Genomic DNA, 26,138 nt, shown 5'->3' on the forward strand with positions numbered 1-26,138 from the left:
TTGCGCCGGTAACAAGTCAACTGTAATTCCTACGGATGAAAGATGCCTTCTCGCGGCTGTATATCAATTGCTTCGGAAAGGACCGGCTGACTAACACAACCGTTTAATATTTATGTAAAGATGAAATTAACCGATAAATGGTGTAATCGTTCTGGTAGTCGGCTATCGCCGACGGGGGTAAGGAAACCACCCAGCACGATTCCTGATCGCGTTCGCGCGGAACGTCGACGGCGCAGCGTGGCGGTTTCATGGCCGGCTTTAGAGCGATCACGAGAAAACCATTAACCGCAGAGACTATTAGGCACAGGCAGTGCGCCGAGAGCAATGTGCACGCGCGCACATGATGATGTACATCTACGTTTCGGTCGTAATCTCGTGGGGTTCCACGAGGTTACGCAAGACCGTATAGAAATGTCTAGAAGCTGATAAGGTCGTTGCCCCCCTTCCGGGCAACACTTCGCTGTTTAATAAGTTAATAACTCGTATCTGTAATATGCCAAGAGAAACGTATATTTCATCGGGTTCTTAATTTATTCGACTTGCGCAATAACCTGCCGCAGCAATCCACGGGGTGGCGGTTCGCAGCTGCTATCCTACACAGTCATCCTTTTACTATAAATTTCCTTTTAATTTGATTGCTACAAGCTTCCCTTTCCACGTGGATTCACTTCGTTCGAACATTACACATTCCACGTATAATGATTCCACTTTGCACCGTGTATCTCCGAGTTGTGGATATCGTAGGATTTACGAACATATTATCAGCTTTTAACATGAAAAATATTAAAATAATGCGAGGCAGTCACGCGGCAGAGTGCAGAAGAGACCGTAACGATGCTGTCAAGCTCTTGTATGAAGACACATCACCGCAGTTCAACCGGGTCTCTGCGTTCTTGGCTGCGTGGTTTTCTTTCCGTTCGCCGCGCGCGTGGACAAAGGTCGCCCACAATTATTCCATTAAACGTTAGATCATCAGCGATAATAGTCAAGAATAGAAACGATCGATCGATGAGACCGTGGCCAGTGCGACTGGTGGCCACGGTTCGTCGTGTCTACCGGCTTTAAAGCGCAGTCTGACCCGGACTGGGAACAACGGGGAATGAGAAAGTCGGAGAGCTTCATTAGGCGATGCAATTGTCGCGGAACGGAATTGATCGGCGCGATCAACGGTGATACAACGGTCGGGCAATCAGCCATTGTCATTTTACCGCGGTAAATCCCTCGGTACTCCGGTTACCCGTTCTCCAGTGTCTCGTAATTTACGCGAGAGGCTTAGGACCGTTCGTTCTCCAAGGCGTCAGCGATAGACGGCGATCTTACCATGGTCCGAGAGGGATTTGCTGCCTGAAAGGGTCTCCCGGAGCCGTCACGCAGTAAGAGATTAGGCGTGTCGAAGAAACCGGCTTGTACCCGGTCATATGTCTCGTCGGCGACGATGGCGGCGCTTAACGAGGGCGTTAATCGAACGAAGCGAGCGGCACCTTTCTAAGCGGCTACACTCGCGCGCGCGTTAAATCAATCGCGAATTATCGCGCGACGGGATTTTACGGTGTGTAAACTGTCTCATGTTGTCGCCCTGTGGGGTCAGCCGCTTTTCATTTTCCGGCCCCTCTCTCGTTAAGCGGCCCGCCGAGATTTCACCACCTCGTACCCATGAGTACGCGCGAACACGGCCGCCCGCCTTTTACGAGTCTGTCCACTTGTGCGTAATATAATAAACGTTACGCTTTATTGCCTAAGTGAAACCGTGAACGGTAAACACGCAATAAATATGGTATTATCCGTCGATTATAATCACGTGAAAAGCTTCTCGCGGCAGTGCTAAATCAAACACGAGTATAGACAAAATCCACCTTGTAGACTCTGCTGTACACCAAAAGTTTACACAGGGACTTGAAAACTATATATTTATTTAAGGCATCTTATAACAGATGATTAAAAATTGCGAGTAAAGACGAGTATTAATTTCCCTCATTTGCCTTTTCTACATTTTAGGGCTGTACACCCTACAAGAGCACCTGCACAATCACGAGATCGTGATCCCGCGGAAAGTGGATCACCTGGGTGACTTAATCTCGCACAATGTTACGCATCACCATCACGAGGACGGGCCAATCGTTCATTATCGAGTGGCGGTGGCCGGTAACGAGTACCACCTCGAACTGATGGCGGCCGACAACTTCATCGGCAGCGCGATGGTCGTGGAGAGGCGAAAGCGGGACCTGCACGTCCGCAGTCTGGCGAAAAATCACAGCAGCAAATGTCATTATCGGGGATTCATTAAGGGCCATCGGAATTCCCGTGTCGCCCTGTCCGCTTGCGACGGTCTGGTGAGTTACACTTTCGATTTTCCGATAGGTCACTACGTTTTACGCCGCGAAGGCCAATATTCGCGTCACGTTCGCAGTTGTTGAAAATCTAAAATTCACGAAGGATCGTGCCGACATAATTATGTTACGCGCTCGTGATTAAATTTTCCTGTAACATTCACGAGCAGATCCGCGCAGCGCAGGAAATGATGATTAAAACAAATTGCATCGAGCGTATAGCTCCATTTTCCTTTTCAATCCTTTTTCGCGTCAGACGGACGATCACGAGCACACTGAGATAAATCGTTATCGTTTACTCGGCGCTATCTGACGCGTCGCGTCGAATCGCGTCGAGAATTAAGCGGAACGAGCGAGATCCGAGGTGATATAATGTGACAAGCGCGATTGAATCGTCGGCTGCAATTTGCAGAGGGAACACGGCATCCCCGTCGTCGCTGCCGGCGATCCAACGCACCCGCCGTGACTCCATGAAGACTTCGTGCAGCGAACATAACGAGAGATAAAATCTGCTCCATCGACGACACACCGTGTGTGTCGATGCATCAGCCGTCCGCACAAGTAAGAGCGAGAATCCTGCACGAGGGTCCTGTCGGCTAAATTACCGAACTGTCGAACACGCGTCCCACCGCAATATCAGACACGTTATATCTGCTCGGTTATGCTAGCTCGGACGAAACGAAGTTTCTGTCAGCTCGACGAAATCCCTCTGTCCCTGAAAGGGATCCCCTCGTGCAATCGCCAGGACCGTAAATGGGCGACAGCCGATATATCAAGCAAGCGCCCGGCGAGGCGTTATCTTACTTCGCGAGCGTGCGCGAGCAGCCCTTAAGCCCGCGGCGAGCAGAACGAGTTCCCGCTCGTTAGGTCTCCTCCCTACGATCTCCACGGTGATTTTAAATCAGTCGTATTATAAGCGTCTCTCTTTTGTCCCGCAGCGAAATTTGGAACAAACTGTAGACTTGGTATCGCGATTTGTTACGCGGAAAGATCGATATCCAAATGTACTGTATGGCTTTACACGCTCGTTGATGACGGCAGCGTCGTTTCTCCTTTCGCGCGTGTACAAATCGGACGCGGTTTATTCGTTAACCGTGAGGATTAATTAATGGGTCGAATTCTCTGAGGACTCACGGCCAACGGCTCGAGCGAAATTGGGTCGAATGCAGTCTGGCTGCAGCGTGCGGGCTAATTTTTCACGAGTGATTTACGTATCTGAAATGCGCTTCTTTCGTCAATGTCGCGACGAGGTGAACCGGAACGGTCGGAATTAAAATTCGACCAGACAGGAAGCTCTCGTTCTCTTTCTCTCGCGGTAAACTGCTTTTTGAGAATTGTTTCCCGGTATAGTGCCCATTTACGTAATTGGCCGTATGATTTCGGGAATCGATGAATTACAATGCGATCCGTGTAACACGAAACCTGGCATTATGCAAACGAACGTAACCGTACGTCCTCTGTCGCAATTCTATAATTTAATTTTATATTTTTTTAAGTTGAGATATTAAGTACAAGTGATGTAATTCGAGATCTTATAATGTATCAAATTTTATTGTACTATTCTTCTTGTTGATGTTCTTGATAAATATACGTATACATTTAGCTGAAAAACCTTCCAGAAGCACGGCATGCAAGACAACGTGCGATTTCTTGTCGGGTTGCAGCCATCCGGGTCCTTTTATCATCATCCTCTCGAAATTTATGTGTATTGGTTTACCGTCGTGAGTAACTCTATGTAAACCGCCACACCGACCGCGCGCGAGCCACAAGAAGAGGAAACGTTCTCGCAGAGTTTCCTGGCCACGAACGTAAAATTCGCGGTACACGAAGGGCGGACGGAGGAATGCAAGGGCAGAAAAAAGACAGGTCGGCACAATGGGGCACGGAGGGAAGCAGAGGGCAGGCAGAGAGAGAACGAGGGGAACGCGTAGTTGGCCCGCGAGCATGCATCGGCGCAATTTGCCCGCAGCTTCCAGATAATGATTTAATTTGCCACGGCCTAGCAGATTTATGACGGCGCACCTAGTCGTTGTCCAGTCGTCGTGAGCACACACGTACGTGAGCAAGTACATGAATATGTACATGCACACACAATAGACTGCTTAATGCTGTCCAGCAAGGAGATCCAGCGATTCACGCGATCTAACGATTCTTTTAATCCTTCCTAAGCGAGCGATTAATCGTGTGAATAAAAAGATAAGCTCCTTAAATATTACAAAGAGATTTCATCGTCAAGCGTTAGTCCACCAACAAGCATTAATGCACCGATCGTACATCGAGCTTTACGAGTCACACACGATGTAAGACCGCCCTGAGTATATCGCTTGGTTCTCGGATGTCCCATCGGCCCAGCAGTGCGGACCTGCTGGCGAAGTTTCCCTTATGAACTCCCGGTTCTCACGCAATACCGTGTAATTGCTCAATTTTCCCTTGAGATCCCGTGGGATCGCATATACAGGGTGAGACACCTAAAACAGGCCACCTAAATATCTCGGCTGTTATTGGTGATAGAAAAAAATGTGTCAGACCAAACTTGCATGGTTTCGAGGGACACATAATTTGTTCTAAATAGTTTTTTATTAGGTGGACGCGTAGAGGTCATATGAAGGTCAACTTCGTTTTTTTAAATGGTATGATATTTTTTTACGTACCATCTAGTAGAGCGTTTGAAGATGCGCACATTGATGTACGGGTCAAAATCATTCAAGGTCAATGAAGGCCAACTGCAAGGGAAAATAATTTACTTTATATTGCCTAGAGTTCTCTGCTATTGAAAATACCGTAAATTCAGAAATGAAAAAGTTCTAGCACTTAGAAATTTTAGCCTTCAGTAACCTTGAATGATTTTGACCCGTAGATCAATGTGCGCATCTTCAAACGCTCTACTATATAGATGGAACGTAAAAAAACATAGTTTTAGGTGCCTCACCCTGTATTGTAGCAGTGATCGACTCCGCTGATCGTTACAAGGATGCGGAATCTTCACGGCCAACTTGCAGCTGATGTACAGGTATAAATATAACAGCTAGGTAGGACAAACGTTCGAAACAAAAGCATCGACAAAAATCCCCGCGACAATAATTCGCGAGCGTTAATTATCATAATAATACACCGGATAGTCGGCGATTTCAACATATGCAGCTATCTGGTACGTGCAACTCTGTTTACCGTGGTCCCACGTAATGTATCTACCTCTCACAGCGATACTCGTTTTTATTGGGCCATAAAATCCGCGGTGCAGAGGCACGCGAGTGTGCCCCCGAGAATGGGAGGAGGTGGTTCCGACGCGTAACCGCCATAAAACCCGAGCCTACTCTCGTGCCACTTACGGCACGCGGTTTACGCGGGGACTTACGGTCCTACTTAGCGGCGGATCGTGCAAGCCGCGACGGCATTTACAAGGTAAGATCAAATATCCTCTAAATTTCCGTGGCTGACTGAATCGTGTCGACTTTAAAGCTAATCCTCTGCCACCGCCGCGACAACGACGACTCAATGAAGAGCTCCGACTCCTCTGCTACGAGCACATAATGCGTTGTGGGTGAGATCATCTCACCGCATCCGCAGAAGTGCACTATTAACTAACGTTAAATATTTCATCGGGGGATTGAGCAATATTTTATGGACTCAGCGCGTGGTCTGCAACGCTTATTATTGCCGGTGCTACGCGCCTTAGTGAGGGTGTGAAACGCATTACGGTGAGTCCTTCCTATGGTACGCAAAACGCAAATCCGCGCTCCATGTTCACGCATTGAAACGCATTTAATTTCCGAATTACTGCTTCATAAATAACTCACGGATTTTTCTCTTGTCGCAGCATAGCCGCCCGATGCGATATTATGGACCAATCTTCGTAATTGGCGATGATTCGCTCGGAGTACCGTGTCACCTGCTTCACGGATCTCCGCGCATTTACGCGCGCCGGAAACGGAGCAATCGTTCCGGCTCTCGTGTATGGGTTTATCTGTGTGTGCGTGTATATGTCTGTATATGCACACGAGCGCCAAATGTAATTGGCGCCGATACGTAATGTTCAGTAATTTCAGGCTTGCTCGATAATGGCCAGATCCCCTGGGTTAATCCTCCCCGGTGCAGCGTCCATTTTGCCAGCATAACGCTGAGTTAGAATTGAATCTAACGATGATCATCCCTTTTGCCGTTCCGTGCGCTGATTGCGCACACTGAAGTCGATTCGGGAGTTCCCGAATCGCATCGCACTCTTTACTCCTCGTGTGATTTAATTCGGATAAATAATAATCCTCATTCCGCTGCGAATTATTGATCGTTAAATGTGACTAATAGCTGAATCCATGCATTATTGCTTTACACAATTCGATATCACGATATTTTACGATTGTACCTTTGTGCAATATTCTCCATTTTCTGAAATTTAGAATTTCCTTCGAACCGATAAACTACTACTGCTCGCAATAAAATTATTTATTTTATCAAATAAATATTTTATCACTGTAAATGCCTGAGATCTCTCTGCTAGCGTGAGCGGAATCGGAACTTTATTTAAGTTCACAGTTCAAAACTCATCGTCCGTTATTTCCGCTATCTGCAGCGCAATCACTCCTCGCGATATCTTGGTCACTACATCACCCTTTTCTCCCCCACCGGAGACGGCATCGTGGAACGTATCGTAATTAATTTTATCTTCTGCCGCGTGTCCGGCTCTTTACCGTGATCGCGGACGAGCGTCGCTCATCAGCTTGATAAACCTCGTGCGAGTTGTGCGAGCGCGCAAGATCGGACCAAATCGTTTTTCCGCACGGCACTTTTATCGTGCGCAATCGAGGCCTTCTTTTTGACGACAACGACGACAACGGGCAAGGATTTCCGTCGCGCGCGCCTTGGACAAACGAGGACGGATTTTATCCTCGCGACGCTTCGCGGAGCGGATCCGCTTAGTCCGCTTATCTGCGAGCGCGCGAACGCTCGGAAGCACGAGTGCGATTCGACCATCGGTATCGTTGCGGGCGAGTGTCCAGAGGATACACAGCACGTCGGGACGTGTCTATTAAATTTCCAAGAACGATCGCGAAAGCAGATAGGCGATTCCCGAGTCACGGCGACTGCAAAATGCACCGCAGACATGCATCTTGTCGCGTGACTCCTTCTTAACGGACGGGCGCTTACGTATAAGTCATTAGCATTATTCCGCCCGAGTGCGAAAGAAAAAGCGGTTGCGCTCCTTGCGCAATTAATTTCCCTCGCGGATCGCTATATCGTAAATGAACGCGGTAATGGCGTCGCGTTTTATATCCCGATTAATCGCTCGTCCGCCGACTCGTCGCTGCCGCCGTTCGATCTCGCAAATAGGTGAACTTTCACGATTTATTCCTTTCCAGATGTTGAATCTAGGGATGTGGAAGCTAAATGTAACGAGGTGATGATTTATATTCCACGTTATCTCACGTGTTGTTCCACCATTGAATTATTTTTCAGATGTTTTATTATATCAACTTTAAATCAAAGTTGGAAGATTTCGGAATTTCCTATTTTAACGAAACACTGCATTTACATCAATATATAAATTTTCGCGGAGAGAAAAAGCCGACCCTTTAAGATCTTCGAGGCACGTGAATATTCCTTGCACCGCGCGAATCACATCGCGAACCGCGATGATCGATCGATCGATGTCAACATTATCTATTCAGAAACGTTTCCGGGTAATGAGCAAACATCTTCCGCTCGTTGCGCAAAATAAATCGCGGCGAACTGGCATTTCCAGGCGCTCCATCAATTCCGCTTTTCCGCGCTTTCCGTTCTCGCCAATTTTCAAGTTGTGTGGGTGTATTAAATAAAAGGGGTTGAAAATAATCGTTACCGCGAGGCGCAGCGACAGCGGCGGCAAGAAATATCGGCTCCGGGTCGCGCATTACTCACGATCTGTTGAGACCGAGTTCGCGAAACAACTTGAAGACTGTCTCGATGAATTATTTTGCGATTATCCAGAAGCATCCCAGTGGACGAGGAATTGAAATACAAGCGGTATCGCGAAAACGCTACGAGCTATCTCGGCTCTTAATTAGAAACGCTGCTGCACCCTCGACACTATCGATTATCAGGGTGGCGTCTAATCGAAATTGAAAAACAATTAAAAGCGACAAGTGATTGTAAAGATTGTATTAATATCGAGGACAGGCGAATTACAACAGAAACATATATTTTAGCCAATTTGGCTAGCACAGTTGCTGCGGATAGTGTTTTATCGCTTGGAGATATCCCGCAATAACGGATCGCTGTGGAGCGTTACCGCGTTTAGCAAGACGGTCACTATATCAGCGACAGTAACGGCTACCGTGTCAATAATTCGTGCGGCGGTAATATATCGCTGTCATATATCTTCTTTACAACCGACACGCGGACGCAACATGTGCACAACGCGAGCAAACGGTCAACGCTGCTCACCCTGATTATCGGCATCGCGCTTTAATTTATTTGCACATCCCGAAAGTGTACACGTACTCGCGTGGTTTATCGGACAAATTTGACGAGGGGAATCGGCCGGATCATCGCCTCGTCAAGCCGAAACAGTTTTCTCCGTGCCATTCGTCGCAATTCCACGGTTATCAATACCGGCAATTAACGCGTATACGCACCGCAATCGAGCGGAGGCGATAGCGATCAGGCACGTACGCTCGCTCGCGCGATTTATCATCAACCCCACCGCGCGACCGAAGGCGTGCGTCGTTCTAGCGAAAAAGCGAAATATTGTCGGCGCGCGAGCCGGTCGCGGAGAAGTGAAACCCGGCGCACAAAAGGGAGCGACGTAAATCAATAGGTCAATTAATTCCGTTTTCGCAACAAAGAGCGATTTGTCACCCGGTGGGGCCGGGCAAAAAAATCAAAATGATCGTTATTGCGCCGCCAATGACAGGCGGACTGCGGGAGATATCGGCTTTCGCTATGCGCGCGTTATTTCGTTGTGCATATACGTGTGCAACGGGGCCCCCCCATGTCGCGCCGAGCGGATTTCACCCCGAGAGAGGCCGTCGCCGTTTCCGAGCGAGCGTTCCACGTTCCGTCGATTGGAGAACGGTCGAAAGGGGAACACGATCGGTATACCCCGGTACGAAAGAATCGCATGTCCCGTGAGAGCCCGACATAATAATACGCGCAATACCGTAAACCGCGGCACGAATATTTTACGACTACGTCTCTCCCCGGTAGCGAAAGGTCGGGAGGCGTGAATATGCGGTCGACACCGCGTGCACGCATGCATACGCAAACGATCGACTCGAATCAATGTGCTCTCCGCAGTAGGGGAACAGGTTCCAGGTTCGCGTTTTGCGTGCGGAGGAGAACGTGCACGTATATATATACGCGATCAGCATATAATTACCGGTAATGGGTAATCAACGGCTGAGCTGCTCCTCCGTTCAATTAATGCGTATCTATTTCGTCGGATCTTAGGGTGGGTGGTCTATATTACTTTCGGTGATTACGGCCTAACGAGGCACTTACTCATGTGTCTTTGAATCAGGGGAGAAGAAATGATGAAGCAATCAAGACGGTGGGCGTTTTATTGCGCGACGAGGGACGCATATCCCGCAGATCATATCTCGAGGACTCGGAAAACACCCTGCGTGAAACACCTATAGGAAAGCTCGATATCGTAACTTGATGCTCGCCGAATATACGAGAGCTGAAAAGAAACTTTCTGTAACAAGATTCGATTTCCAACGATTTCCAACATCCTGTTTAGAATATTCTATCATTGGAAAATAATCATGAAATTTTTGCGATACGATACGCGGAACGGAGAATATCAGGAGGACGCAGAACGCAAAATCGGGACAAAGACCATGCAATGACTTGCACGGATCGTTTGCACGAACAGAGAACAGCTTCCCTGAACCCGTTAATCTCGCGGTGTCCACCTCGGAACAGATTCCAGGCATACTAGCGGAAGAAAACGCTCGAGAGGCACGCGAGGGAATCGGCTGAGATGTTTCCTCAAGGGGGAAAGGATCGCATGTGGTCCGCCCGGACAGTCTGGCTTCACATCCTCAATTTAGCCTTGCTCGTCCTCCCCCCCGTGACACGGCACGCTGTGTGATGGCGGAACACACCCATGACGGTGTCTCACGCGTTTCTCGCACGTTCAGGCATCGATCGCGCGGAGATAACTTGCCGGATACAAAGTCTGATGTCATTGGCGATCTCTCGCGCACGATTGCTGGCGCGCATAACTCGTTACACGGCTGTAACGCAGCGACGGCGATTGACATTTACAATAATTTATCGGCACGTTATTAAATTCCCGCGCTGCGGCAGGAGACGACATATACAATCCCGGTAGTAACAAGGTGCACGTCGAGCGTACGCCGCGCTTACGACACCGATAGTTCAATCGTCAATAAGCGCTAATTTGATCGTTAATAAAATAAGCGTTCAATCGTCGGGTTGTGCGTGCCGGAGGGATGAAATCTCGTGTTGTCGACGGAACCGCGAGCTGCAGTCAATTCCGCGTGTCTGCTATCGAGGCCAGGCACCATTTTCACGGATCCCGATAATTAATTTCTCTCGGCGATCACCGCGGCTAACAGGGATACGCGATAATCAAGAGCCCCGGCAACGAGTAGATCGTATCGCGGCTTTGCCAACCAGCCAAGTCTAATCGTCTTTTACGGCTGTCAGCGGCGGCCGTGCCGCGCGACAAGCGCGGCGGATACTCGCGTGCACACCAACAATCGCCATCGTACCCCGATGCGCGTTTAAATGCAGGTGCGAATATGCGTCGTAAAACGCCGGGAGCCGTACGCTTCGCTTAGTCGTGGCCGCTAACATGGGCGTCGACGGGTCTCGGTGTTGCGACCGCCCATCGCTATTTCCCGTTGGTCGTTCAATAATAATTTATACGTGCAGCGGCGTACTTGCATCCAGTATTTGCGGGGTAAGATTGCCTTGACGATCGCCTCGATCCAAGCAGAGAGAATGACGCCGTCCGGTACCCCACCGGGTACCAGCGTCGGCAAATGCCTGGGATCGGCGCGCTTTCGCGGCCGCAATCGACACGACCGACGGTTTTATAAATTACTATTATGCTAATCAAATGCGCTTTATGCGCATGCAGTCGGTGTACGTGGCAGCCGCGGCTCGCAATCGCGACCGCGTTAACGCGCCACGTTGGACGCAACGCTCGTCGCGCGCGATGGGTTTTTCTCTCCTCCTACCAGCACGGATCGGTGGCATTCACGCAATGCAATCGTCACGATCGATTGCGTCGATCGCAGTCGAGTGCGGGTGCGGATCGTGCGATTAAGCGAACTGGCTCGCGTCGCAGCATCGCACCGTGTCGCGACGCTGATTTATATCGTCCGGATCGCGTTTGCAGCAAGCTGCCCGCGTCGATTAATGATTCAGAACGTTCGTGATGCTGGAGAGCATGTATCCGCTCGATTTTATGATATAATTATAACAACATACGCGTACACATAATTGATCGGCGTGCCCTTTGCGGAGAGACCGGAGCCTTAACTTTCGCGACGAGCTTACGGCGGCGCATTCGCCGGTTAATTCCGTTCTCGTGGGACGAACAGAGAGCGAATTTACGGGGGTTATTTCTCGTTTCTCGCGTGTTCGCGGCGATTAGAGGCAAACGCAACAGATACGGGCACGGCGGGGTTTGCGCACGGTACGCCGTCGCAATAGAAATTCCTCCTTTGGTCGAGGACGCGGTCGCACAACGTAAACCGTCGTAAATTATCGGTCGATATGCGGAATTAATCGAATCCCGCAAATATACGACGGTGCATGCCGCATATATTGTCCCGTTGGCCCATACAACACGGTCCAATTAAAGGAAAAGAAGCAACGGCTTTCTGGTAGAAGGGTACCACCATACACAGAGGCATATTTATTTGCCAATTAGCCACATTCAACTCTTGGGGTAGCAAATTCTCAACCGGAGAGTAATGCCGCATAACGTATGCGCGACAGATCGTAGAATCGATAGTAAACGCAGGGAGTAATCTGACTGTCTTTGGATTCGCAAAAGCATGTTTGATCAGTTCGGTTACACGTCAAAAATGAGAACTCTCCAATATCGCATTTTGATTATCGATTATCTGTAAATCTTAGTTTCGAAGCGGAAATCATACGTCTTCTTTTTTCGTTCTGTCGTGAAAGATATAGGTATTTTCAATAATTTAGATTTTCCGGTTTCGGATCGTGCACGTTAGTTTCCAGATATGGATTCCGATGGCAGACGGAAGTTGCAGTTATTAAATTAAATCCGTCGACCGATGGATATTGGTGGATCTCCTCGGCCAAAGGAATGAAATATTACGCGCATGCAAGTAACGTATGCTATAACTCCCAATTATTTCATTTTGGCTGAGAGAGCGCGGATCGATCTACTCGGACGTCATATTTATCATTGTTCGAGCACTCTGCATTTTCAGCGGATAAATCTCGGCGAAAAAGTTAGAAAAAACCATCACAGAAACTGTCATGTTATATTGAGACGTCATATCGTGATAGATTTCTCTTGAAATTCTCCATTAATATTTAATCCATCCGTTTCTCCAGATTCTCTTCGACCGCAAAAGGATTAACAAAATCATCGAAATTTCCTATCGATCCTATCGTCGTTGTCGGCGTCATCGAAGCCACCACGGCAACAAATCACTCGTTATATAGCCGATCAAAGTTTGTGAGCATGTAAAGAGGAAGAAAGAAAGACAGACGCAATAAAACGAAGACGGCACAATAAAGGGGGAGGAGGAAGAAGAGGTGGAGGAGGAAGAGGTGAGAGCGCCGTGAGGCCCCATGCCGAGCCGAGTCACGGCTGGACCTCTTTCGCTTTGAGATCCTTCGACGACGAGATCCTGCTTCTTCTTCTTCGTTCGTCGTTGTCGTCGTCGTCGTCGTCTTCTTCTTCTTCATGCTCTACCTCGCCTTTGTGAGTCTGGCGCCGTGATTTTTCACGGTCTGCGTCGAGGGCTAATCGAAATAGCGAGCGCCACTTCGGCCCGACTATATTTAGCCCTTTTACCGCTCTCTCGCCTTCCTCGCTCTACTTCGCCCGATCGTTTTATTCCGTCTCGAGATGCGAAAATACCTGCCTCGTGCCGACTACGGCGACGACGGCGATGACGACGATGATGATGCGGCGCCACCGCGTGGTGTAAACAATCTAGGCTATTAGATATTAATATGTATGCTTGCTGTGTTACGAAGTTTCATTTTCGCAACGCAGATAGAGTTTCTAGCGCTACACTGGTCTACGAAATCTTGCCGCTTTATTCATCTACTTACGCGGAACTCTGGCTTCGTTCATGAAATTCCCTCATAAGATCGCGGTCGGAATAACAAGAAAAGCACACAATTACGTCTCTTTTCCTTCAACTTTATACCATAAAATTATAAAATTCTTTTTCGTCAAAAGATTATTATCATGAAATTCTTTCTTATAAGAGAATTTTATGGAACTCTATTTCGTGTTAAATAACTAATGAACTAGCTTTATGACCGGCTGCTAAAAGATTAATTAATTCAAATAAGTGTTAAAGATAACTCAAGCGTACATTTTTAAATATCCTCATCCCTTTCTCCGACTTGCACAAGAACGTTCAGTCAGGAGAGCTAAGCGGAACACAATCTCGCCCCGGTTCTAAGCCTTCGAAACCGTCCGGGCGCCTTCTTTTTATACCGATCACGCAGACCTTCGGGATGCTTGTTCCATGACGCCTGGCGCGCCGTCGGAGGTCCGAGGTCCGAGCTCTAACACCTCCGGAACAAGAAATAGAATAACGCGAACCGATGTTGATCGTACCGCAGATTAGCACGCCCGTAGCTACGCACCGGCATTAATCACCCGTGGTCACTGACAGGCCTCGCCGTTTTCTGTCAGATAGCGATTGATGGCCGAAATAATGAGCGGCAAACTCCAATAAGTTTTACATTAACTTCTCCCTCTTCGCCCCCTTCATCTTCTCGCGACACGAATGAACATCGAGCGGTGATGTCCTTTCCATATCGGAGCACGAGGAGTACTTACACTTCACGGAAACTGAACATAATACTCGGTGGCGTACACCGATATAAGCCAACTCGGTAGAAACTCAATTTCCAAGTACTTAAGGGGAACGTACTTATATGATATTAATACTTAGTTGAAATATCCCTTCACCCCCCGTTGCGCACCAGTCCAGTCCGGTCACGGCGCATCGCTTTCATAACTTCGTTATAATCTCATATATATCGCATTAATATTTCCACGCATCGTCACGTACGCGCGGCGCTCGTGCAATATTGTGAAGAGATACACTCTTACTGGTCAGCCATTTCTCGCGTCCCACGCCGAAGACCGTGCGATTTGTTCCACTCCGATCGGAAACGCAAAGCGTGACTGCACGCTAAATTAGATGTAGCGATCTGTCGACGTGAATATTTCGTGAATGACGTGAAATACACCGGACGTACACGTTACGTGTAATTAATTCCGCATATTCAGCCGCATACGTTATGAACGATTATAACACGGTGAAGACGACATAAAATTCCCAAATGGATTTTCGCATAAACAATTTTTTATGCTGAAAACGTGCGTCTTATTACCCGACGGCGATACGTAACCGCGACGTGACACGCGAAACTCAAGTAAAACCCTTCGCGCCCTCGCGTCGTAAAGGGTTAACAAGCTTTCCACGGGATGACGTACGCGCCACTTTCGAGCTAAACGGTCCATTCGTATTCGGTACCGTCGAGATACGGGTCACGACGACGTAAGAGCCTTGAGGCCGGGGACGCACCGGTCGTCCCCGCTGTCTGAGTAACACGAGACCCGGTTTTGTGTTTCAGGCGGGTATGCTGCGCGGCGACCACGGCGAGTTCTGGCTGGAACCAGTCGCCGTGTCTCTGGACGACGAAACGACGATGGCCGGAGACTTAGGCGCCGGTGCCCGCACCACGTCGATGTACGGAGGCCCGACGGGGTCCGCCGGTCGTCCCCATCTCGTCTTCCGGCGCTCCGTCGAGCAGCAACAACAACAGCTCGAGATCGGCGCCGGCGGTCGTAGCAAGCGACGGCGTAAAAAGAAGAGGAAGCAGGAGAGAAACTGCGGCACCCGCGGTGAGAACCCAGACCCTCGACACCGTCCTCTTGTTCCTCTCTTTCTCGCCTGTTCCTCTCGTCCCACGCGTCTCTTGTTCTCTCTCTTGCCCTCCCTCGTAATATGTATCGCAAGGTATTTATGTGTCTGCACGTATATATAATGTAATTGGACGCGCCGTGGTACGGAACGTGGGCGTGTCATCGACGCCTCGTCTGTTCTTTATTTTTCGCCGACGATATTATCCGAACGGGGAGGAAGGAAAGGTACGGGCAGGGCACGAGAGAGAAAAAGGGTGTGGAAGCGTGCGCAGCCTCGCGCGAAAAAGTCCAGGCGTGCACAATGCGGTAATATAGGATCGCAAATATCCCAACGGACGTTTTTAAGCGTCGCTTGATCGCAACAACGGCTTTGTAATTTGCGAGGACGCATCTCATAGATGCAACGTTCGAAAGCTCTGATGATCGATCATCGAATCACCGCATGATCGCCGCGACGCGATTAATCCGATCCGATTTCTACTCGCCGTACGAAATTGCTCCTTAATCTCAAATACAACTCGAAGATACATGGTATATCTAGCTATCTGCTCTTGATGACTCCCACATTTGAACGGATTAAACGCGCACGATATAGATAGAAGATTGCACGGTTGATACGTTGTTCCTTCCTCGTAGGGCGAGAAGCGCGCTACCCACGAGGGAATAATCCAATTCGCTGCAAATCCGTAATTAACTGCAATGAGTATCTATTTCGGCAGGCCGAACGATCTTCCGGGCGCGGGCTAAATGAAATCTTCGTTACGAGTGTCTACTATCGATCTGCATAAATCGTTTACAGTGTTGAAGCGCGTAAAAATGTACTTTCGATAGCGCAATTGACTATTTTTGATGAGGATTGCGTATTTTTCTGCGTCTTGCCAATAAGATCCACGATCGTTAGGACAACAAATAAGCTGTCGTTGAGAGACAGAGACTAAAATGCGCTTAGCGACTACATGTATCGTGATGGCACGTGAAATATCCGACAGAACCGCGTCGATTGACAGAGACGCGGCTCGAGTGGCAGACCCAACCGGGCCTCGTTCAAGTTCAAGGCCGTGGGAGAAGGAAACATCAACAGAAACGGTGGCACCGTTCCAAGAGATCGATCAGCACACCGCGTCACGTCGAGGCCCTCGTCGTCGCCGACACGACGATGATGGCTTTTCACCAGGACGGCGATGTGGAAACCTATCTCCTGACTATCATGAATATGGTATCCGCACTCTACCTTGATCCTACGATTGGCAATTTCATCAACGTTGTGGTGGTCAGGATCATCCTCCTCGAGGAAGACGACGCGGAGGTACATAGTTACGTCTTATACATGACTCTTCTAGATCGATTTCGCGAACGGTGATGCACGTTTGCGCTACGTGTACACTTCGCAAACGGTTCGACTACTCGAGATAAACCCTGTTTCTGTCCCAGCAAGGGCTGGACATCACGGTGAACGCGGACAAAACCCTGTACAATTTCTGCAAGTGGCAGCAGGAGCTGAATCCCGGCGACGACTCGCACCCGAATCACCACGATGTCGCGATTCTCGTGACGAGGGAGGACATTTGTTCCCGTGCGAACACACCCTGCAGCACCCTGGGAGTGGCGCACGTCGCTGGCATGTGCCAGCCAGATCGCAGTTGTAGCGTCAACGAGGATAACGGAATCACGTTGGCGCATACGATCACGCACGAATTGGGGCACAAGTAAGCATACTACAAGCATAGAGATCATATCACATAATCGAAAAGTGCAAGCCCCTGTATCATTTTACCATCTTATTATATTTTATTACGTTTTCTTCGTAAATCTTGTTTAGTTTCGGTATGTATCACGACACGGAAAAGATTGGCTGCAGCAAGCGCGAGGGTGACACCCTGCACGTGATGACTCCGACCTTCGAGGTGGACGCAGTCGGAGTAGCATGGTCTAGATGCTCCAGGAGAGACATTACGAATTTTTTGGAGTAATTGAAAGATGTTTAGTAAATTTAACACGCGGCAGTATTTTTTTCCCCAAGTAGTGTAGAATAGACTTAAGTAAGACGTGAACTCGAATTCCAGCCAAGGGAAAGGTGATTGTTTGGAGGACGAGCCGGCGCGAAACAATGATTACGCCTATCCGGATTTACCACCCGGTGCAATGTACAACGCCGAGCACCAGTGCAGGCTGCAGTTCGGCGTAAGAGAAGCTTCCGTCTGTTCTCAATTGCACGAGGTAAACAGGGACCGTAAACGAATCAGTCTGAATAGCGAGCCCGGACAACTAGATTTTAACGCGATGCTTATGGTTCTAGATTTGTTCGAAACTATGGTGCATCGTGGACGGCATCTGCACCACTATGCTGCATCCCGCAGCCCCGGGAACGCATTGCGGAAAACACATGGTACATTAAAAGATTTCAACAATTCTCTTTTTTTCGTTAATGCTACGATGTAGCGATTAGCATTACGATGCTAATTATCGAGAAGATCTGTTTGACGAAATCACGAAGACGTTTCGAGGTTTACGCGTCGGTCTCTTTGTAGTGGTGCCAAAACCAGGAATGCGTGCCAATTGTCGATCGACCGCGACACATTGATGGCGGTTGGGGCGAGTGGGGATCCTGGAGCGAGTGCTCGAGGTCCTGCGGTGCTGGGATCTCCACAGTCGAGAGGAAATGCGACCACCCGGAACCCGCGCACGGCGGCAAGTTCTGCATAGGTGAAAGACGTCGCTACAAGATCTGCAACACGCAACCCTGTCCGGAGGGCGCGCCGAGTTTCCGTGCGGTACAATGCAGCAACTACGACGGCAAGGAACACAAGAGCAAGAACTACACTTGGCTGCCGTATTTCGACCAGAGTAAGTGGAACTATCGTGCGTTCTTTCACGCACGGATTTTTCTTGTCCTTTCCGGCGAGCGTGTATTTTTCAACATCACGTAATTTTCCGAATTACGCGCATCATTCCGCATACGAGAACGCGATGTGGACAACACGGTACACAAACACAAAATGTAATTACCGGATCACTCAATTACCGTTATGCATCGCGTGATGGGGGAGGGTGAAATGGAAACATCCAATTAGCGCGTTGGTTTAAACACTAATTATGACGCGAGATTTAATTCGCATCGTCTCGTTTAGCGGACCCTTGCGAACTCTACTGCACCGACACAGAGGAGAGCGTAATTGTACCTTGGGGAGAGGCTGCTCTCGACGGTACCCCGTGCAACGTAGGCACCAGGGACATGTGCATCGCCGGCATATGCAGGGTCAGTGAGCCTCTCGAGAATAATCTTTCTCTCGAGAGCTTTAAGAATTTAAAAATGCATTTCAAAGTCCTTAAATCACACATAGTGGAGAAATTCTGAGGATCAAGTAATCCGGATTTTTAGAAAGTCGGCTGTGATTGGGCGGTGGATTCCGACGCCACGGAAGATCGCTGTGGCATTTGTCACGGCGATGGTACACAATGCGAGACCACCAGCGGTGTCTACGACAAGAACGACGGTCCTGGATACAAGGAAGTCGTGGTGATCCCCTTTGGCTCGCGAAATATCAAGATCGAGGAGGTCGGTAACAGCAAGAACTACATCGGCATCGGAGTGCCGCACTCTGACAAGTACTTCCTAAACGGAAAACGGTGCGTATACATACGTTCGCGCGAACACAACCGGTTGCAACACTTTAAACGTAATTGCGGCTGTAAAAAGCTAATATATAAGGCGACGGCTATAATCCACCTTCTTATCGTGCCGTCGCCCAATTGCTAGCGAGTCGCATGTACATTTTTATGGAGCACTTGCGCCACCGCGCAAACCGACGCCATTACTTGTCTTGACGAAAGAACCTTCCATAACGTTAACCGCTGATGTTAACCGGGGTCCTAAACTGAGATTCTGATCGGGCAGGCAGATCACCTTAGCGGGCGAATACGAAGTCGCTGGTACACCAGCGTTGTACGAGCGTGATCGCGACAGGGAGAAGATCAGGATCCCAGGGCCTATCAAGGAGGACATCGCGGTCTATGTGAGTGTATTCTTACGATACTCTTTCTTCCTTTTTTAACAATCATGAATTAAAAGGATTTTACTTTCAATTTAAAACGTTTACATTTCTAAAGAATTTTACTGACAATTTTACAATTTTCTTTTTTAATCGCCGTCATCAATAATTTAGCTCCATCATTTCAGTTAATTTACAGAGGTCATTATCGCAATTTCGGGTTACGTTACGAGTACACCGTGCCGAAGAAGGAGCCTGATCGGGCCCCGGAATACACGTGGGTGTCATCCGATTGGACTCTCTGCACAGTGACTTGTGGCGGCGGTACTCAAACTTCGCAAGCGGTCTGCCACGAAAGAAAGAGCGGCATCGTCGAGGACCACTTCTGCGATGGTATAGACAAGCCGGAGCCCAAGTCGCGTGAATGCAACTCGAATCCGTGCCCCGCGAGGTAAACTAACTTCGAATCCGATAAAAGCGATTGTAGCTACAAACTTTGTAGTGGAGGAGAAACCGTTGTCGCGTAACGGGAATAAATTCGAAACGGCTGGACAAAGCTCTCGATTCGATTTCCGATTGCGATCTTTTATGTATCCCGCTTCGCTGTCGAAGCTATCTCGGAGTTTTCTTTCTTTCACATCTTGAACTGAGTTTTTCCCGCTTTCAATTTACGCCGAGATCTCACGCCAATCATTAAAGAATCGCGCAACGATTATTCTGAAAAGAACTGATTGAATGATGCCACAAAAACCTAGTTCTACAAATCTAATCGACGTTCTAGATGGTGGATGGGCCCATGGCAAATGTGCCCCGTTACGTGTGGCGATGGTGCGTTACGCAAGAGATCTGTGATGTGCGTGTTCTCCGGCGCGGGCCCCGATCGATCGGATCTCGCTTTGCCTGATCGTGATTGCGACAAGGGCATGCGGCCCGAGGAGATGGAGCCATGTCCCGATCTACCGCCGTGCGGACCCACATCAGAGGTACCGCTGATCGTGTACACCGACAAGAAGGACATGTCGTTCTACAACATCAGCCTGAACGAGCAGGACGGTATCACGATAGTCGATGGCCTGACTACCGGAGAGCCAGAGATCCTCGAGTTCGACAATGTCGTCGACGAGAACCCGGACAATTCAATGTACAACACCAAGCCGAAGTGGACAGTATCGAGGTGGAGTCAATGCTCGAACGGCAGGAGAAGCAGGAAAGTCACCTGTTCCGTTCCGGGCGACTGTAATCCGGATAACAAGCCGACTAACGTCGAGGATTGTCATAGTGGAAAGTGGATTACCGGTAAGCCACCGATCGATTTCTCGCGTGTCCATTGTAGAACGTGGTATTTCATTTTTAATATAACATGTATATAAAGAATATTGATTATTAATCGTTTACTAACATTCACTAATTTTGATTTCAGGTACTTGGGGAAGTTGCAACGCGACCTGTCTCATAAAATCTGGAGTTAAACGTAGGGAAGTGCAGTGCCGTGATCGCTCGACGGATCTGCTGTCGGACGATTGCAATCTCGATCGACGACCGTTTGACACGAAGCGCTGCTATTATCGACGGCAGTGTGCCAACGAGAAACATGGTAATTTAATTTGCATACAATTAAAATTCACCCCCCGAAATTTACATGCATCTTTTATAAAATATCATAATGTTCTTGTGTACTTTTCGAAATTCGCGATACAAAGAAATAATCAAAAAATCGATAAACGTGATACACGGATTTCTCAAAGTGAGATTTTCAATGAATAGAGAGAATAGAGACGTAAAGGAAGGCTATATTATTTCCAGAGACAGACATTCTTTGCTAGAGATTTCGCTATTGCCAGACGACATTAATATTAATGACCCCGACTCTATGTGCGTGACATTTAAAAGTTAAACCCGCATTTGTCGCGCCACAGTAATTGATGTTGAATGGAAGTTTGAGGCAATCTAACAGAGTTGTAACGGAGTCGGGAGAATTAGAACGTAGCCGCATGTAATGCTAAGTTATGCTAGTTACGTTACCGAGCGTTTGGCTTGTCCAAAGTTGCGGAATATGCTCTTGTCCAAAGGCGTCGGGAAACTAGAATTTATACGAGGACTCGCGACTCGTAACGACTTGGTTTATGAGATCACGCGCTGTACTGCTCGATTTGCATGCGCATATGATGCACCTAAACGTGCGCACATATAAACGCTATCATGGAGTGCTGGACTTATTAGCTTCATGCACTGCAACCCTGAAGATCCTCGCCCCTCTAATCTGCATAACAAATTCTAGCCGATCGAACATTTTCCATTACTCTATCAACTTGGAATAAATACCTGCACACGGACAACTTTATTTTTTTCAGATTGCAAGGACAGCGTAGCTGCATCGTGTGCAAACTACAGGCGCATGTGTGATGTATCATCGGTCATACGAGAGAAGTGTTGCGCCACGTGCATGAAACGACGGCGGCACATCCGTCACAACAGACGTCATATATTTGCCGAATAACGAAATAAAGAACCGACAAGCCGGGCGCGCGAGAGTATTTTACGACGTGAAAACGAATCTCTCAGTCATTCTACCTTGTCCATATCGTTCGAATAGAAATAAAAGTAAGAGCGTAGAGTGAAGCTTAACGTACGGCGACGAGAGCCTGGAGAAACGTACGACAGAGGTGATATTACGAGATTATGTATTTGTAACTTTGTACTGTCGCGTATACATGTATGTATATTTTGTATCGAGATGTAACATCGCGCGTAGTGCCACTTAACTGCACATCGCTCGTAATCAATCCGCCTTAGGTTTGTTAAGATATTAATTGAGAGAAACGTTGCGAACGACAAGTATTTACAAGGCAGATTTTAATAAGAAGATATTCGAAATAGTAACATGGGACTAATATTGATAGAAGAGGTAGGAAAAAATAAATAATAGTAAAAATAATATGATTTCTGATTAAATTAAAGATATCGTCCAATGTACCTGTGTTATTTTATTCAATGAGTAACGATCTAATCTCACTAAATATTTCGAACGATAATGACACTTGCAACGTTTCTCTGCTATTTAACCATCATCGATAAAAGCATAGCTATAGTTTATGCTATAGTCTGTAATCGTACGCTTGAAAATACGTAACTCACAAAAGGGAAAAGCTAGGATATGTGAATTATTTTAAGAATCGTTTGTTCCTGGCGGATTGATACGATTATTAATTTTGCATTCAGATATTTACAGTCTGAAACGCAGAAAATATCCATGCGAAATTCATAAATGATATTTTTGTATGCTCTTTTCTACCATTACGATAACATAACTTAAAATGTAAAATTTATTTTTCTCCACACGCTGCCGTGATTCATAATTAACTCAATCAGCAGCACGATATGGAATAAACTTGCATTAACTATTAACTTTCTCATATTGTACATTGTCACGTTTTTAAAACCTCTTACTAATTTATATTAAATTATTTTGTATTCGTCCAGAATAAAGTTCCTCTGTGTTGTCTCAGAAAAGAAATGCATATAAATATTTCACAGCCATTGTCGATTTACGAAAGAGGGCTGTGTAACTTTTCATAGCGAGCACTTTAAAAATATTAATGTTTCAACACTCACCAACGCCGGTTTTCGTTGTAGTCGGCAGCCATTTCGTCCAATGCCGCGGGACACGTACACACACACATACACAACACAAAGCCGCGATCTGAAATTCATATTAAATTACGAGACATATAATAAAGATCGGGCGCAACAGGCATGCAGATTTCAAAGAATATCGACGGCGAATCTCGATCAACGCGTTTCTGTGAGGCGCGATTGCGAATAAATCGGGCAATTTGCGCAATGTGTTGCAAGTGCCGGTTCCGGAATCTTGCAAACTGCGCACATCAGTTCGCGAATCCCCGATTGATCGAGATCCACGATAGAATCGGGCATGTTTCGTCTCTCGGAGTATAAAGGGATGTAAACGAACGGAAATGCAATTACCTCGGCCCCGCGGGACCTCGTTGCGTGGCAACTTTTTCGGAATTTTCTGCCGTTCAGCGTTCTCATACGCAACGCGATACCGGCTTCGAATCCGCCATTTGCATTAGAGGAACGCGCGTCTCACTGCGCATGCGTGTGCCCAGGCGCTTGCGCAGATGCCAGCGCCGCGGATGAATCACTCCATAAGCAGTCGCATAACCTGTACGCTCACTTGTTTTGACAGCTCGCAGCTGATTGACGTCGAATGATAGAAGCGAGACGAATTATGAGTAGAATTTTCCGCCGCAGGAAAAGCGTGCGACGCGCGATGGAATAACGTTCACTTGTTCCACGCTACGCTGACAGTTGTATTAAATTTTAATTCGCCAAGGATGTCGGCGACCATAGACGACAAGGTTGTCGCGGGTGCGAAGGGCTCCAACACCGTCAAGGAGGACCCGATCGTGGCGCTGACCGTACGTAAAATATTAAATGACCAGAGCAGGATATTAAAAATATTTGCATTGTTCACGATCTTATCAATTTCAGGAGAGAGTGAAGACTCTGTATCTCTTCCGGGATCGCTACTTTGAGACTCACTCCATCGACGAGGCGATAAAGAAGACCAACGACGTCGAGAAGGAGATGCGGGACACGCTGAGCAAGTTCGACGAGTGCAAGGGATACGAAATCGACGGCTCGCGCGCCAAGTACTACTACCTGAAGGGCAAGGCTCTGAACGTCGTGGACCGTTTCATGCCACAGGCAGAGGAGCTGCTGAGCAAAGCGGTGAAACTCGAGCCCAAGTTGATCGAAGCGTGGAACGAGCTGGGCGAGTGTTACTGGAAGAACGACGACATCAAGCAAGCGAAGAATTGTTTTGTCGGTGCTCTGCAACATGTACGTTTCTCTCTCTCTCTCTGTTCTTCATTGAAACATTCCCTCGACTCGAGGCTCAGTCTTACATTTCTTCCTCCAGGATAGAAACAAGGTGTCCCTGCGAAATTTGTCGATGGTTCTCAGGCAGGAGCAAGCTTCGACTGGCGAACAGCGAACGAAAAATATTCAACAGGGCGTAGACTACGCTAAAGAGGCTGTAAGCCTTGACACGACCGATGGAATCTCCTGGGCCATATTGGGAAACGCCTACCTGTCTTCCTTCTTCACAGTGGCGCAAAGCCCGACGACCTTGCGTCTATGCATGTCCGCGTACATGCAGGCGGTGAGTCATCGATTTGATAAACTGATCATATTGTTTCATTGCATATCACCTGGCTCGCAAATGGAAATTTTGATATCCGTTGCAGGAGAAAGATATCATCGCGAGGAGCAATCCAGATTTGTTTTACAATAAAGCGATAGTAAGTAATATCGATAGATCGTAATTTCATGATGCCAGGGGGATCGCCTCGAATCTGCAAATTTGTTTCAGGCTCTCAAGTATCAGGAGGAGTATAGCTTAGCGCTAGAATCGTTCGAGAACGCGATGGCGTTAGACCCACTGTGGGAGACCCCGCGCAATAAGCGGGACGAGTTGTTGCAGTATCTCAAGGATGTGCACTATTCGGTCAACAACAACGGATACGTGAAACCGAAACGGCTGTACCAGCTGATACGGGTATTTATAACGCAAGTCGATAATTAACAGTTGGAGGTATCGGTGATTCTTTAAAAGAGCACGTGGGATTGTGGCACATAATATACATATTTATAGGTTTATGATTGAATGTAGGCATTGGATGTTAAACACTTAGGGCCGTACAAGGGCGGGTCGTACACGTCCGGAGAAAAGTCCATCAAGCTGGACTTAATACCGTTGAAAGACCTAGCGCTCGGCTTGAATACGGAGAAAGTCGTGTTCGGGAAGGTAGTCTGCTGGATACAAGACTCGGATTGCGTCCCGTTGTAAGTGTGCAGCGTCGCGCAAAATCGACGGATTACGTCAGTGCAGCTGATTTTCATCTGCCGAAGCGTGTAATTAGCTGCTCCCTGTTTTTCCCCTGTTGCAGTGCCTTTTGTCTCGTCGACGAGCAGAAGACGTGCATGGTCGTCACCGTGTACAACCTGGCCAAGGGCCGAGGTGTCACGATCGGTGATTCCGTCGGCATACCGGAACCTTTCGTCATACAGCAGAAGTTCTCCTACATGAATAACGTAGGTATCACGAGAGGGAAAGAATTTTATCAGGCTCGTAATAAAATATGCATCTTTGTCACGTTTGTTTCTGTTGCAGAATTTCAATTACAGATCTATTCGGGTCGAAACCCCCGTTATACTTGTGGTTAATGGGAGAAAGTTGGGCCGGGAACAGGAAGCCGGAGCGAATTTGCACACTTTCAAGAAAACGGATTAAATTTGATAAGAAAGAGAGGAAAAAGAGAGAGAGCGATATGTTGACTGAGCATCGGGTTGCACAGTTATCAGTTACGGATGATTTCTGCTTCACCCTTGCTCTTTATAATTAAGGTAACGATACAATTCGTATATTTAGATCCTTTAAGTTTCTCGGGTTCTTAAGCGTACTCTGAGGACACTTCATTTAAAGCGAATATATTTCGAAAACGTTGTATATCGCCATCAAAAGTAATAATCGAAACTATATGTTACGACAGTTTCGGAATATTCATGAGTGTTATTATGTTAAAATTTCATGATGTTACGAAACAGTCGTAACGCATCATGTTGCCGTTAATTTTACAACAATTTTACAACGATGTGTGAGGAAAAAGTCACGCGCGCGTCCAAGCTGAA

The 26,138-nt window shown here is 47.7% G+C and overlaps 2 protein-coding genes and 1 long non-coding RNA gene across 4 annotated transcripts in view; 2 read left to right on the forward strand and 1 right to left on the reverse strand.

The window, feature by feature from the left end:
- Positions 1-22,827, forward strand: part of LOC105277975 (A disintegrin and metalloproteinase with thrombospondin motifs 7) — a 41,333-nt gene extending 18,506 nt beyond the window's left edge. The window contains exons 1-16 of one of the 2 annotated variants that reach the window (XM_026974064.1): positions 630-1,373; positions 1,996-2,330; positions 15,144-15,414; positions 16,425-16,741; positions 16,867-17,141; positions 17,255-17,401; positions 17,499-17,652; positions 17,732-17,821; positions 17,964-18,279; positions 18,564-18,691; positions 18,815-19,062; positions 19,331-19,448; positions 19,613-19,875; positions 20,206-20,720; positions 20,845-21,018; positions 21,776-22,827. In XM_026974064.1, the coding sequence (XP_026829865.1) occupies positions 2,166-2,330; positions 15,144-15,414; positions 16,425-16,741; positions 16,867-17,141; positions 17,255-17,401; positions 17,499-17,652; positions 17,732-17,821; positions 17,964-18,279; positions 18,564-18,691; positions 18,815-19,062; positions 19,331-19,448; positions 19,613-19,875; positions 20,206-20,720; positions 20,845-21,018; positions 21,776-21,921 (3,327 nt within the window). In that variant the 5' untranslated portion in view covers positions 630-1,373; positions 1,996-2,165 and the 3' untranslated portion in view covers positions 21,922-22,827. Of the gene's footprint in view, positions 1-629; positions 1,374-1,995; positions 2,331-15,143; positions 15,415-16,424; positions 16,742-16,866; positions 17,142-17,254; positions 17,402-17,498; positions 17,653-17,731; positions 17,822-17,963; positions 18,280-18,563; positions 18,692-18,814; positions 19,063-19,330; positions 19,449-19,612; positions 19,876-20,205; positions 20,721-20,844; positions 21,019-21,775 lie in introns of those variants that run through there. The other variant, XM_011336740.3, reaches the window with a different exon arrangement.
- Positions 22,147-23,524, reverse strand: LOC113563064. Its single transcript, XR_003407300.1, has 2 exons — positions 23,409-23,524; positions 22,147-23,124 (listed from the first exon to the last, which is right to left on the reverse strand). It is a non-coding gene; the product is annotated as an uncharacterized LOC113563064 (long non-coding RNA).
- An 84-nt stretch (positions 23,525-23,608) lies between these two features.
- Positions 23,609-26,115, forward strand: LOC105277976 (tetratricopeptide repeat protein 5). The gene is made up of 8 exons (XM_011336742.3): positions 23,609-23,863; positions 23,937-24,287; positions 24,367-24,609; positions 24,695-24,748; positions 24,820-25,005; positions 25,120-25,292; positions 25,397-25,541; positions 25,621-26,115. Exons 1-8 carry the CDS (start codon positions 23,780-23,782, stop codon positions 25,738-25,740), a joined length of 1,356 nt encoding a protein of 451 aa, XP_011335044.1. The 5' UTR covers positions 23,609-23,779; the 3' UTR covers positions 25,741-26,115.
- The last annotated feature ends 23 nt before the right edge of the window (positions 26,116-26,138 follow it).

The sequence above is a fragment of the Ooceraea biroi genome, chromosome 1 (genome assembly GCF_003672135.1).
Source record: "Ooceraea biroi isolate clonal line C1 chromosome 1, Obir_v5.4, whole genome shotgun sequence".
Lineage (NCBI taxonomy): Eukaryota > Metazoa > Arthropoda > Insecta > Hymenoptera > Formicidae > Ooceraea > Ooceraea biroi.

What these genes read in the sequence shown, in the direction of transcription:
- LOC105277976 (XM_011336742.3), top strand. Translation starts at nt 23,780, where the DNA reads ATGTCGGCGACCATAGACGACAAGGTTGTCGCGGGTGCGAAGGGCTCC. An exon ending in TGTCCGCGTACATGCAGGCG is followed by an intron (nt 24,610 to 24,694) that starts GTGAGTCATCGA and finishes TATCCGTTGCAG; the next exon opens with GAGAAAGATATCATCGCGAG. An exon ending in GACTCGGATTGCGTCCCGTT is followed by an intron (nt 25,293 to 25,396) that starts GTAAGTGTGCAG and finishes CCCCTGTTGCAG; the next exon opens with TGCCTTTTGTCTCGTCGACG.